This window comes from Apaloderma vittatum, unplaced genomic scaffold (assembly GCF_000703405.1).
Source record: "Apaloderma vittatum isolate BGI_N311 unplaced genomic scaffold, ASM70340v1 scaffold5463, whole genome shotgun sequence".
NCBI lineage: Eukaryota > Metazoa > Chordata > Aves > Trogoniformes > Trogonidae > Apaloderma > Apaloderma vittatum.
This window is the reverse complement of record NW_009706279.1, coordinates 1,080-13,317: the sequence shown is the minus strand read 5'-3', so window position 1 is coordinate 13,317 and position 12,238 is coordinate 1,080. Positions and strand designations below refer to the sequence as shown.

At 38.9% G+C, this 12,238-nt stretch overlaps 1 protein-coding gene across 1 annotated transcript; it reads right to left on the bottom strand.

Moving 5' to 3' along the window:
- Positions 1 to 1,706: 1,706 nt before the first annotated feature.
- On the bottom strand, positions 1,707 to 12,035 carry UEVLD (UEV and lactate/malate dehyrogenase domains). Its single transcript, XM_009865713.1, has 11 exons — positions 11,880 to 12,035; positions 11,162 to 11,224; positions 10,307 to 10,470; positions 9,423 to 9,558; positions 8,173 to 8,297; positions 7,463 to 7,568; positions 5,583 to 5,753; positions 4,481 to 4,654; positions 3,812 to 3,896; positions 3,074 to 3,197; positions 1,707 to 1,871 (listed from the first exon to the last, which is right to left on the bottom strand). The coding sequence occupies exons 1-11, from the start codon at positions 11,890 to 11,892 to the stop codon at positions 1,707 to 1,709; spliced, it is 1,326 nt and encodes a 441-aa protein (XP_009864015.1). The 5' UTR covers positions 11,893 to 12,035.
- Positions 12,036 to 12,238: the final 203 nt, after the last annotated feature.

The following is a 12,238-nucleotide window of genomic DNA, read 5'->3' as shown; positions in this document are numbered from 1 at the left end:
GCGAGTTTCAGCGTCCCAAAGCGGGAACTGCCTCGGGAAGGGAAAGGCCGCCGGTTGTTCCAGGAAGACAGAGGGGCGAGTCGAGAGCACTTTATTTTACAACACATGCTGCAACCTCATCCACATCCCTGGGAGAGGGAGCAGCTTCTTAGGGTTAAACTGTCAATAAAAACTCAACACACCAAAACACCTCGACTACTGCTCTGAGAATAAATGCTCAACTAATTAAGCACAACACCTTGGAGAACAACATAAACCCGTAATTTTATGCTGGTTTTTTCAAAGCAATAGGAAAAAAACCCAAAGAACAAACCCTGCAGCCCTGCTATGGCGCTGGGGGGGTTGGTTTCTTTAACGCAGCCATCACTCGTTTTTTCCTAGCACCAACCACCACGAAGAAGGAAATGTGAGAATTCCATGAAAAAAAATAAATCCAAATTACTGAAGGGTTTATTTTCTTTGTGTTTTTATCTGAATTCTGAGATCAACATAAACTCAGAATTCCTTGTAAGTCTGGCACATTGTGAGGTGTACCTGGAAGGCACAAAGGAATAGAGCTTTCACTCGACACTTTGGCTTAGAAAGCTTCAGCAGCGTTCACCCAGTCACACCTCGAAACGTCACCGTGGAATGATGTTCCTCAGCCGCGCGCAGCTGGAGTGCAGCCCGCGTCTCCTCTGCTCACACCGCGATGCTGAGGTATCACCAGGATGAACAGTCTTTTAGCAGTGCAGGGAATCAGGAGGTTAGAACCTCAGAGAGCTCTTTATCTTAAAAACACCTGCTTTTTGATTTATCCAAAAATCCACACCCTGCTTTGTCACCACACCCTTGGCCTCCCCCAAGGAGGGTTACAGGTTCTGTTGCCTTCTCCAGTGGCTGCGTTCTCCTCACGCTGACGTCAACTGGTTTCGGACCAGGGCCTGAACTTGCAGATATCTCTGCAGGACTTAACTGTCAGATCTTATTTTTTATTCAAAGCCCACCCCCCTGCTCCTCCCTTTTAGCAAAAGCACCTGATCCAGTGCTGCATAGGGTACCAGCGTGGCGTGTGTGCACCCACAACTGCAGGCGCTCTAGTGCTCTGAACATCCTTACAAAATAAGAGCAAACAAGTCACAACCAGAAAGTCTCAGACATCATTAAACATACAGTGGAAATTCATATCCAGTACCTCAGGTCATGCTCTCAGGTTTTTTCCCCTTAGCAGTAAAAGCAGGAGTCCACTGATGTAAGAGTGATACACATGAAACGCTGAGCTGCCAAACTGCAGCCCCCCAGGCCCTGAAGAGCTGGAGTGGGCCCATGCTCTAGACAAGCCCCTGTAGGCTCCACACATGGGAGTTTCTGCAGAGCTGGGCAAGCCCCTCTCCCAGACTGCGCCTTAATAAAAAGCTAAGAATAACCCAAGTATCAGGCTATAATTAGCCACAAAAAACCCCACAGGCAAAAGTCACCCAAATTCAGGTAAAACATTCTTCCAGCGTTACCCTCCACATTCTGGGTACCAAAAGTGCACTTTCCAAGTGAGCAGCTACAGTGCAGCACAGTATTAAATAACTTAAGCCCAAGCAGAGAAAGCACTTTTCAAAGTGAAGTAAAAAACCCCTCATTTTGTATAGAAATCCATACAGACCAAGCGACCCTTTCTGCCTGGCACATCTCCCACCTTTGTGAGCAGACGCCGTGGCTTCCCTTGTGCCCGTTTACAGTTTTAGTTGCTGTTGAAGGTCATGAATTGATTCTGCACTGCTTTGCAGTTTCTCTTGCACTGCTGGGTCTTCTTCCAGTTTGACCATTTCAAGCACTCCACTGGTTCCAAGAACACAGGGCAGGCTTAAGAATACCTCGCTGTTTATACTGCAACACCCCTGAAACAACACGCAAAAGTGACTGTCATATGGTTGCTTATTTCTGCTCTGTCTGAAGCATGGAGCTTCGCAAAGCAGCTTGATTAAGTAAGGATTATTCTATCATTTGGCATGTTTTTATAGGTCAGAACATGTTATCTTAGATCCTGTGCAATGAGTCATTGTATAGAAACCGTAAAATACTACTGTATGGATGAAAAAAAATCTTGAACCATGGCACACTTGGAGGAGTTTCCAATATAGATATACCAAGCCGCTATAACGCAGACAAGGTTTATACTACAAAATACTAGTTTCTTAGGTAGAACAAGCAGGGACGTTTGATAAAGCAGTATTATTAGTTCTTTTAGGACTGAATATAAGAAATTGAAAAATGCTGCCAAAGAGAGCTTTCCAGGGAATATTTTTCAAGTACTGATCCCATATTCATCCTGTGAGAGACTTCACTAACTTATATCCCTATAATTCAAGCTTACACTGTAGATTTTGTTTATTTTTAGGATCTGTATGGGAAACATAATGATTAAATTAGGTAATATGTCTGCACTTGATAGAATAAGGAGCCTGCTTGACTTCCCTGCACTGCGACACACAAATCTCTCTTCTGAAGCCTGTAAGCTGAAGTGACAAGTAAATATTTCTACTTTTTTTTCCCCCTCATAGGAAATGACTTAACACATTAATGAAGCCTCTTAAACTTTAAAAAAGGTTTAGTCTACAATTTAGAGTTAAATATAGCATAATCTTCTCAAGGCAAAATCCTAAGGAGTAGAAAAGCAGCCATTTCAAAAAGCTGGTCAAATAAAATACTTGCCAAAAATGCATTTTATATTTTTATAAAAGATACTGAACTCTCTTGGGTGCTGGAAAGATCTACATTCAACACTGAGCGTTTGGAAACTGCAACACACACATTCCTCTTTATTTGCCAAATCCAGCTATTCTGGTGGGGCTGGTCAACCTCAAATGTATTTTCCCTCTGGACTCACATTTTGGGGAGAATACTCCAATTTTTAATACTGGATTCAGATTAACACAATAGTTTATTTTTTTTCCTCATTTTTTGACTAGAATTGAAAGCTGTGTTTTTGAAAGTAGCGCTACAGTTACTTTGAGTGAGAGTGCTGCTAAAATTAATAGTCATATGCAGTATAAATAATATAACTACAGTGCCGACCAAAAGACATTAATAATACATTTACCTTTGCCAGAACGGATACAGAATGAACCTTTCTTTTATCTTTCAGTATACTGTCAGCCAAATCAGCAACTGAGAGCCCGACAGACCAAGATCTCTGACCTTTTCCCTTTAGAATTTCCATAGCTCTATAGAAACCCAGAAAAGGAGAAAAACATGGTATTTAAGTTTCAAGTATTCCTATTTTGGTTTACATGTAAAATGCAAAAGACATTAAGCGTACCATATCAGGTAGAGCATATTACAAAAATGTGATTCTTTGCTTTGGATAACAACAGAAGTGAATTAAGAGTTACCCATTCTAGTAACAATTCTCTTTTCTGTCAAGAGGTGTAACTGCTTGGTGGCTAATTACATCAGGCAATTTTGAACCAAATTTGTGCTTTCCTTTGAAGTAAACTGCTTCCACACAAGCTGTGAGAAAAGCGTGCCAGAAGGTCTACTACTTTTTTTTTTTTTTAAACATGTAACTGAACTGGCAGCTCTAATATTCTAGTGCATATTCTACAAAGCTTGTCTTGTCCTTAAATCGTCACAGAGACAACATGAGGAAGAACAGCAGAGAACTAGTGGGCATATATAAAAGTGAATGACACTCTGACCCACAATTTCTTATAAGCCCAAATGTGTGAACATTTTAGAGCCAATTTCATCCTCTTCATAAAGAGCTGAAGAAAAGATCTCTGAAAACATCAAGTACCTAAACATGAAGGAAAAATGTTTAAGATTATAATAGTGTTACCTGTTAGCCACTGTTTCCCTTGAGTTACGAGCAGCCACCGCTTCCGTTTTATTTGCAACTAAATTATGACAGGTCCACGATGGTACTAAATAGAAGCAACCAATGATTAAATGCACATCTAAACAGTAGCTAAAATAGGTACTAAATAAGGTGAGAAGAAAAATAAAATAAAAAAAAAAATCAAAAAAAAAAATCAAAGCTTTCCATAATTTCCTCTACCCATAACCACCCAAATGTAATCACTGGCCTTCTAAAGTTCCTTGCAAGGACTGCTGAAATAAACTCTGTAGTACCACCTACCCAGAGACACTTGCTTAAAAGTGAAGTAATATGTAATAATTCTTACATTAGCACTAACCTACATTATATTATACTACATTTCCTTCCTCTTGAGTACCTCAAATCTGTAGTTATACCAAATAAAAAGCATTTCAGGTTGTATTTTCTATTTTTTAACTTTTTTTTTTTTTTACTGTGACAAGCACTGAATACTTTTGCTACCACTCCAAGTCTACCATCTTCAGCACAGACAAAAATTCCATTGTTTTGAACCATTATTGGGAAAATCTATCACCCTCCTTATGAATGCCTTCATTATTTTTCTCAATTATTCTTTCATTACTCAATTACTTAAGCACTGCTCATAGTCATAATAAGTTATCCCTTTACCTTTGTCTTCTCCTTGTTCTCCAATAATCCAAGCATCTTTTGCCAGCACCTGTGCTTTCAAAAGGTTTGTCAGTATGTACTGAAATCTCTCAGCATCTAGGTTGGCACCTACTCCGAGAACTCTACCTTTGGGAAACGCACTCAGCTTCCATGACACATATGTCATTATTTCAACTGTAAGTGAAACAAAGCACAGTGACAATGAAGGATCAACTAAAAATCCGGCACAACTGCAAGCTATGAATCACAATTACGAAAAACTCAGGATCAAGTTGTATACTTGAGAAAAGGTACAAGCATTTAATAACATATCACTAGTTTATTTCAACCAAAAAACCATCAAGTTGGGTGGGGAAGAGGTGAAGAAAACTCACAGTCCAAGTAAAAGCTTTAAGAGAAGGGAAACTTCAGAATGAACCACAATGCTTCCCTCTACTCAAAATGTCACGTGCCTCTAAATTTAATTCAGCCAGCGTTTAATTTCTTTTTATTTGGCAAGAACTCTCTTCTCTAAATGATGGCAAGGGTGAGAAGCACTTGGGAAAAAAGAAAAGGGCTGTCTTCAGTGTGTTTACAAAACACAGAAGCTCACACTTATTTCTTTCCCTTCTAAGTAGTGTTTTTGCTTTGTGTTCTTCACAGTATCACCGACCCAACAGACGTAGATTTTTCACCAAAACACAGCTGCAGTATTTGCTATCAAAACTATATGATGTATATTAGTCTGTAAGTCTGATCCTACAGCACATAACACACATGCACCTATCCTTACTGCACAGGAGAAACGTACACGTAAAATTCACAACTGACAAGACAACAGCCACAGATACTAATCTTGTAGACATAGGTTGAAACTATGCACAGAAACAGTCAGAAATACTTACCTTTTACACAAAACAAAGTACACTATTTTCTTTTATCTTGGTAAGAGTAAAGAAAAAACCCTCAAGACAGTGTCCTGCTCAAAGCTGAAAAGGAAAACATCTTTCAGAGTAGCAAGAATTTTTGACTAAGCCGTATATCTGGCAGTAACATATTTTAAAAACAGGCCAAAGAGAGAAAACAGCTGAGGGACAGAGCACTGGGCAAAGCACCAACATACCTGGATGAGAAGCAACAAGGAGAACAGAGTTCTGACTGTAGTGTGATATTGCTGGGATGATTCCCCTGAATAAATCCACGTTGCTCTGTATGACATCAAGGTAAGTCTGAGCATTACCCAGAGAATTAACAGTAAGTACCACAACCTTTGAATCAGCTGAAGCAGAAAAATCTGAAAATATAAAACATGTTTTTTAAGTGTATGTCATTCTATCAAGTTTTGGATGCAAAAGAAAGAGCCACGCTAAAGGCTGAACTGCAGCATCCAGCTTAAGGATTCTCTGTCTCCTGTCTCTTGCCATGTCCTCCATCCTGAACTTTGGGCACTTGCACAGCACCTGTAAAACACAGCTCTTCCACAGAGCTACTGACCCATTTCAGAGCTGGCAAACACAGAAGGCAGACTGCAATTTGTCCAAAGTTACAGAGCAGAGACCAGAAAACATCTAGATGGGTTTAACAGGTAAGTGTTTCCAAGTTTTATTGGCAAGCGAGAAAAAAAAAAATCAAACTATCCATAAAAAGACTCCTTTATTTTTATTCCAATTTTGAAAGAAGGGGAAAGGCTTTTACTCCTTTACCTGTGGCTTCCATAATTTTGGATCTTACAGCTCAAAGACATGTAGACAACCATAAAAAGTCTATTTATTAACTCAAGTAAAAGACACGTATTTATTAGCCCAAGAGAGCACCCAATTACAATTGCTGCAGAAATTCATAAGTCAAAGCTGCCTTAAGCAAGTAACTTGGAATAGCTGAGTACCACGCAGGTGGACCAGCTTGGACACACAAACAAGGTAATTTGACTGTCCCACCGCTTCTGGAACCAGATGAAGCCAAAGCAGAGGCCTAATGGACTGATAAATTGGAAGCAGACTAAGCAAGATATAATTAATACCAGCTTGCCCCAAACTTAGCTATAAGCATCCTAAAACAACCAGTGACAGTGGTTTTTGTAACATTTTGTAACATTGTAACACCAACAGCATAGCCCGCAACAACATACAAGCTGCTTCAACCACAGCTAAAGGTAAATACAGAACCACAAATGCACAAACAGAGATTTGTGGTACAGTTGCACAACCAAGGCTTCAGGGAAAAAAACTATGCTAGCAGTAAAACCTGCAAGATAAAATCAAAGGACGTAGAGCAGCCAATCTCCGGTGCAGAATAAACAGATAAGATGCCTGGTGTAACAAATACAACAGGGAGACCCCCAGACCCTCACATTACTACTGGTCAGAAGTGTCATGAGAGGGCAGGGGCGGGGATTATAAGGCTGTATCTGCCCAGGGATTTCTTTGTTCAGGGTCCCCCTGCTGAAGCACTCAACATGAGCTTTTTCTACTGCTGTGCCACTCATAAAAATTACTTCATGGGACTTAAAGCCTGAGACTCTACTATGGGATATCTAGGGTGGACAAGCTTCTTGAACAGTAGCACTCCAAAACTTAACCTTTACTTAACAGTCTTTTTAACATTGCTCTCACAGCTATCTCCAATTCCTTAACATACACGGTTTTTTTACCCCTTCCCTCCTTCTCTCCACTTGTGACAATGAAGCTTGGCTTCTCTATTTCTGCATGAGTCCAATTTCAGCATTAACCTGTCATCCTGGAAGTACAGACTCACATCCCTCTATGTCTACAAACAGAATTTGAAAAGTCAGAAATAGAAATGATTCAAGTTTTGCTGAACCTTCCCTTCCCAATTTTACCCTGAAAAGACAGGGAAAAAGGAGAAGCTATGAAAAAATAACATATTTTTAAAAAGATGGCCTGTGTGCCAGAGCCTCTGTATCTCCCCAGATGTCCTGCTCTCATTAAAAACGAGCATACACAGCACAGTACCCACTCCCACTCCAGAAACAGCATCTAATACCTTTGCTGATCTCCACGTTTGGCAGAGCAAAGATCTCCAAGTCCATGGTCCCTCCTTTTGCCGCACCTTCAGAAAGGTCCAAAAGAACCACCTTGTCTGCAGTACCCTGTGTGAACAAAAATAATGCAGATCAACAATAAACCAAACCAGAACTCATTCTCGCAGTGATGAGGAATCAAAAACAGTACTCCTCCAATTCCACTGTTTGTTGTATTGTGTAGAAAACAAACTAAATTACTGAACAAAATTACTGACAAATCTCAAGAAAAAGAATTTAGCTTAGTGAGTTTAACTGGAAAATTACACACTATGAAACAAACAACGTACTCGAAAAACCATCTCTGGGATGTTACAAAAGTTGCTCTTACTGTTGTTTCCGAGCATAGAGTGACAATGAAGTACAAACCACCTACAGGCTATCCTCTTCCAGGGAAATAGGAGATCCCTACCATGACAGGAAGAATCCCTAACTAAAGATTTTCAAAATAAGTGAATTCAATATTCAACCCTTTGTATTTAAAAAACTGACTGATAAAATATGGCAGAAAGTAACACTTCTGTGTCTGTTAAGTTAAATAAAGAGGCAAATGACATAAGTAGTGACATGGCTGTTAAAATCGTGGAGTTATTTTGACATGTCAGATGCCATGAACTAGACTGGAAGTCTTTCTAGAAACCAAGTCTTGTTGCTATTTATAATAGTTATGTACCTTTGCTGCAACTGCTAGCACACACGCAATGCCCAGATCTCCAGCTCCAACGACAGTAATTTTGTTTAAACATCCTTCATTTTTGCCTCCACCAATTTTAGCCTTTGATTCCATGTCAGTCTCTCCTACAATTAAAAGAAAACATTAAACTTAAATGCTGGTCCACACTGTATCAAAACAAGCATTGCTGCTTCATAAAAGATCATAGTTGTGCCAGAGTGAAACCAAATTACATAAACTTCAAAATAGCAGTGAAGCCTGACCACAGAAAATCTGTCACAGCTTGCAATACTCCTCTCTGGATAGGAATGTTTTTTCACTGAGTAGCAAGTACAAGCATAACAATAGCAAAAAGCAGCATAACAACAGCAAGAAGCCAGACACTAAGAACACACAAACAATACTCCCTTTGCTACTGTTAAAGGTGTGATTATATACCATGGTCATAAAATTTGTAGAAGATTTTGTATTTTGAAAAGACATGCAAAATGGAATTTGATTAAAATACGATTTGAGGCTGATTAGCCAATGATACTGGTAACTCAATGACTCTCATTCTGAGTACAAGGCAGAGAGATCAAGATGAATCAGTTACAACTGATTCCTAGAAATGTGTATTGTGTACACACACATGTGCTCACAAGCATGTAACTGAACACAACTACCAGAAGAAACCGCAGAAAAGGGTTAAACGAAAAAGTTTGCACTAGTTGTCACAGATCACCAACACCATCTGTGATTTCACTAAAAGGAAGAAGGAAAGACTGGCCAAAATCAGCTTGTCCCCACTGAGCAAGAGGAACCCAGGAGATACACTACGGATTTGCTCCTTGTCCTCGGTGTTGCACATCAGTGACTGGGGTCAGATGGGTCTCAGGGCTTGCGACTGCAGATGTGAGAGCGTGAGTGAATGAGATCCAAGAGAATGAATGGTTGCAACTGGGTAAAATCAACTGGTTTATAATAAAATCACGTCTCCCTTCCACAAGATCTCACACTGCGTCTAGCTGCTGTAACTTCCAACAAGTGAGTAGTACCTGGTCTACGCCCCAAATATGCTGCTTAAATAAAGAGAATCTGAGCTCTCTGTTCAAAAAGAGGCATTTTTGATTACACCGAGAAAATACCAAACACTGTGGATATGCAAAGATACTAAAATTGTGTAGGCATCTTTGTGATGTGAAGCAACGACAATAAATAAAACATGTTTTATAAGAACATTACAGACAAATAAATGAAAACATCCACACCTTGAGTAATCTTTGCAATGTAGGAGAGAAGTTCCGATTGCCTGGCTGCATCAGAAGATGACAGTGAATACAAGGGAAGCTCTTCCTCAAATTTTGCAACCATTTCCTTGATTAATCCAATGATAGTTGATTTAGGCTGAAACATAGCAAAAAACAGAAGACAAAACAGTTACTAGCTATTTCATACAGTGGAATCAGCTGTGAACTGCAGCAGTTCATAAAGAACCATAGCTATACAAAATTTAATTGTATTATAAATATTGACATCCTTAACAGTTACATAAACACTTCAGGGAAAGAAAAGTATCACTTTTTGAGAAGAGACTTTCCAAACATGAGTATGGGTTAAAAGGAATCAAAAAAAAAAGAATTATAAAATTGAAATTATCAGTGCAACTAGTTTTCAAAGGCATCCATGAACATACAGAAGCCTTTGATAAGGCCACATTCAGTATTATAAACAGGACAAAATCATGGCCAAAGAAAAGACAGTTCAATCTTCTCATGAGCTTAATTGTGCAGAGTTTCAGCGATTCAGTCCTCCTTTGAGCAAAACACACAGTGAAGTCAGTAGAAGTTCCCACAGGAATTTGTATATCAAAAATGTAAAACATATCCCATCCATTTCAGAAAACTAGCATTCATTAAATCATTGTTACGGCCTGGCACTCATATTTAAGTAACCGATTTAATATAGTGCATAGACCAAAAGCTGTAATTTCAAGAAACATTCTGCTTCCATTTGCACAATCATTACATATTTAACAGAAAAATTAAGAAAAAAAAGTGCTCCAAATCCTACTCATTCCTCTCCCTTATCTCCATATGACACCCTTCATTATTCCCAAATACCTCCCTCCCCTGTCAGCCACTCCTCTTCTTACATGGCTCCAGTTCTGCAGGTACGGCAAATAAATCCTGCCACGAGCATCAACGTGCTTTCCCACCGAAATGCCCATGCTTGCCGTTGGCTTCAAGAAGCAAATGGGGGGGGCAAAGGGATGAGAATCCAGAATCCACAGATGAATAGGTATGTTGTAGGAATTACCTGTTTAACACAAAATATAAGACATTGCCAGCTTCTGCATCGAGAAGAGGCACTAAAAACCAGGCGTGCGTGCATCTGATTCACACTTCATCATAACAAAGAAAAAAAGCCTGACAGATCACTTTCCAGATTCACACTGGGAAGTATTTATGTTACTTAGGCTAGTTAATAAAAACAAATTCATCTGGATCAAACGGTGAAGTGTTACTGAGCTGTCTTCCTTAATACAAAGTGTTGCTGTTGTTTTGTTTCCATCAGCTAACGTGTCTCCTTTTCCAGGCAAAGAAATCTCTTACAGCTACCCATTTCATCCTTATTTTGGGATGCAAAGAGGCACCTACTAAGAGCTTTACCTCAGACTTTAAAAATAAAAAGTTACCTACTAGTTATATTCAGACAATGCCTACACAGGCACGGGGCTTGTAGAGTTCATGCAACCTTCATTAGAATCAAAGAGTTTGCCTGCACAGTCTCAAGCCCCATGATTGTTTTAATAGTTACCACCTGATTTCAGCACCTCTGTGTGCATGAAGGCACTGGTTTATGCACTTAATTACGTGGCTTCTGACAATGCAGTCAAAATCCTTCATAGCCACCTTTAAAGAAGCCGCACAGTACACTTTTAAGAGGCAGTACCGAATACATTTTACAATTAGATTCATAACTGATAAGGAAATTATATTTATCTTACCGTATTTCACTGGAACAGTACCGCTAAAATTTAGGAGGTCCTTCTGGGATCCATCCTTGAAGGCTGAAATTAAAAATAGTTTTAAAAAATAGTAATAATAATAATAAAACCTTTCAAAACTGGCACAGCAATTCCATCCACAACTAGCAATACGCAAAACTGATTTCTCTTTAAAAATCAAATAAACTGCTGGTGAAAAAACCAAGGCTAGAATGTTACACGGGTCCTCTCCTCCCTCTTTGAGGTAATTCCTTAATGGAATCTTAATGAAAATTGCATTGGTACAACTAAGCAGGTCATTACTCTGAAAATCCCTTGACCTGGGTCGTTCTGGTGCTGTAGGAACTTTCAGCACGGCTGAGGAATTCTGAAAGTCACACTTGATGAGCTAAAACTACTAAAATGTTTTCAGTACATTCACATGAGATGTGAAAAATGCTGTTACATATAAAGAATTTAAAATATCAATCTTCTATAATTACTAACGAAGTAAAATACAATTCAGTGAATAATACTCTTGGGCTTTTATATGTGTGCATTCTTGGAAGAATTTTCAAAAATAGTCACATGGCATAAGAAAATTTTACTACAAGTCAAAATAATGATAGTAACACACCTGAAAGATAGTCACACTATTTAGATTTTATTATACACAGTCTGAGTTTATGGCAAGTAAGAACCCCCAGAATTACTTCAAATTAACTGTAGCACTTCTTACTGTATGTGTTCATGGAGAATGTGAAGTTTGGGTAGGTCTTGTTAACATTCTTTAGCTCTTCTATGGTCAGGTCTCTGAACTTATACTAGGAAGAGAGGAGAAAAGAAAAAAAAAATCAGAAAAAATAATGTGTGTCAGTTCAAAGGCTTCTTTCATTACCAGAGAAAGTGAAAAGGAATTGAGAGAAGGTAGAAACACAAGAAGGGTAAGGTAAAAATTACGTGTAGTATTATAAATAGTTTTGGCGTGAAATAAATTCACAGAAAAACTACTTAAAAAAAAACTTTAAAGGTATTGCAGGTTTACTGATGCTTCATTAGAGCCCAAAATCTGAACATCACTCCTTGTATACCAATCCT

Excerpts from the sequence above, each read along its gene's own strand:
- UEVLD (XM_009865713.1), bottom strand. Across the intron at positions 10,471-11,161 it reads TACTGTTCCAGTGAAATACG|GTAATTCCTACAACATACCT; the intron begins GTAAGATAAATA and ends TGTGTTAAACAG. Across the intron at positions 8,298-9,422 it reads CATTGCAAAGATTACTCAAG|GAGAGACTGACATGGAATCA; the intron begins GTGTGGATGTTT and ends TTTTAATTGTAG.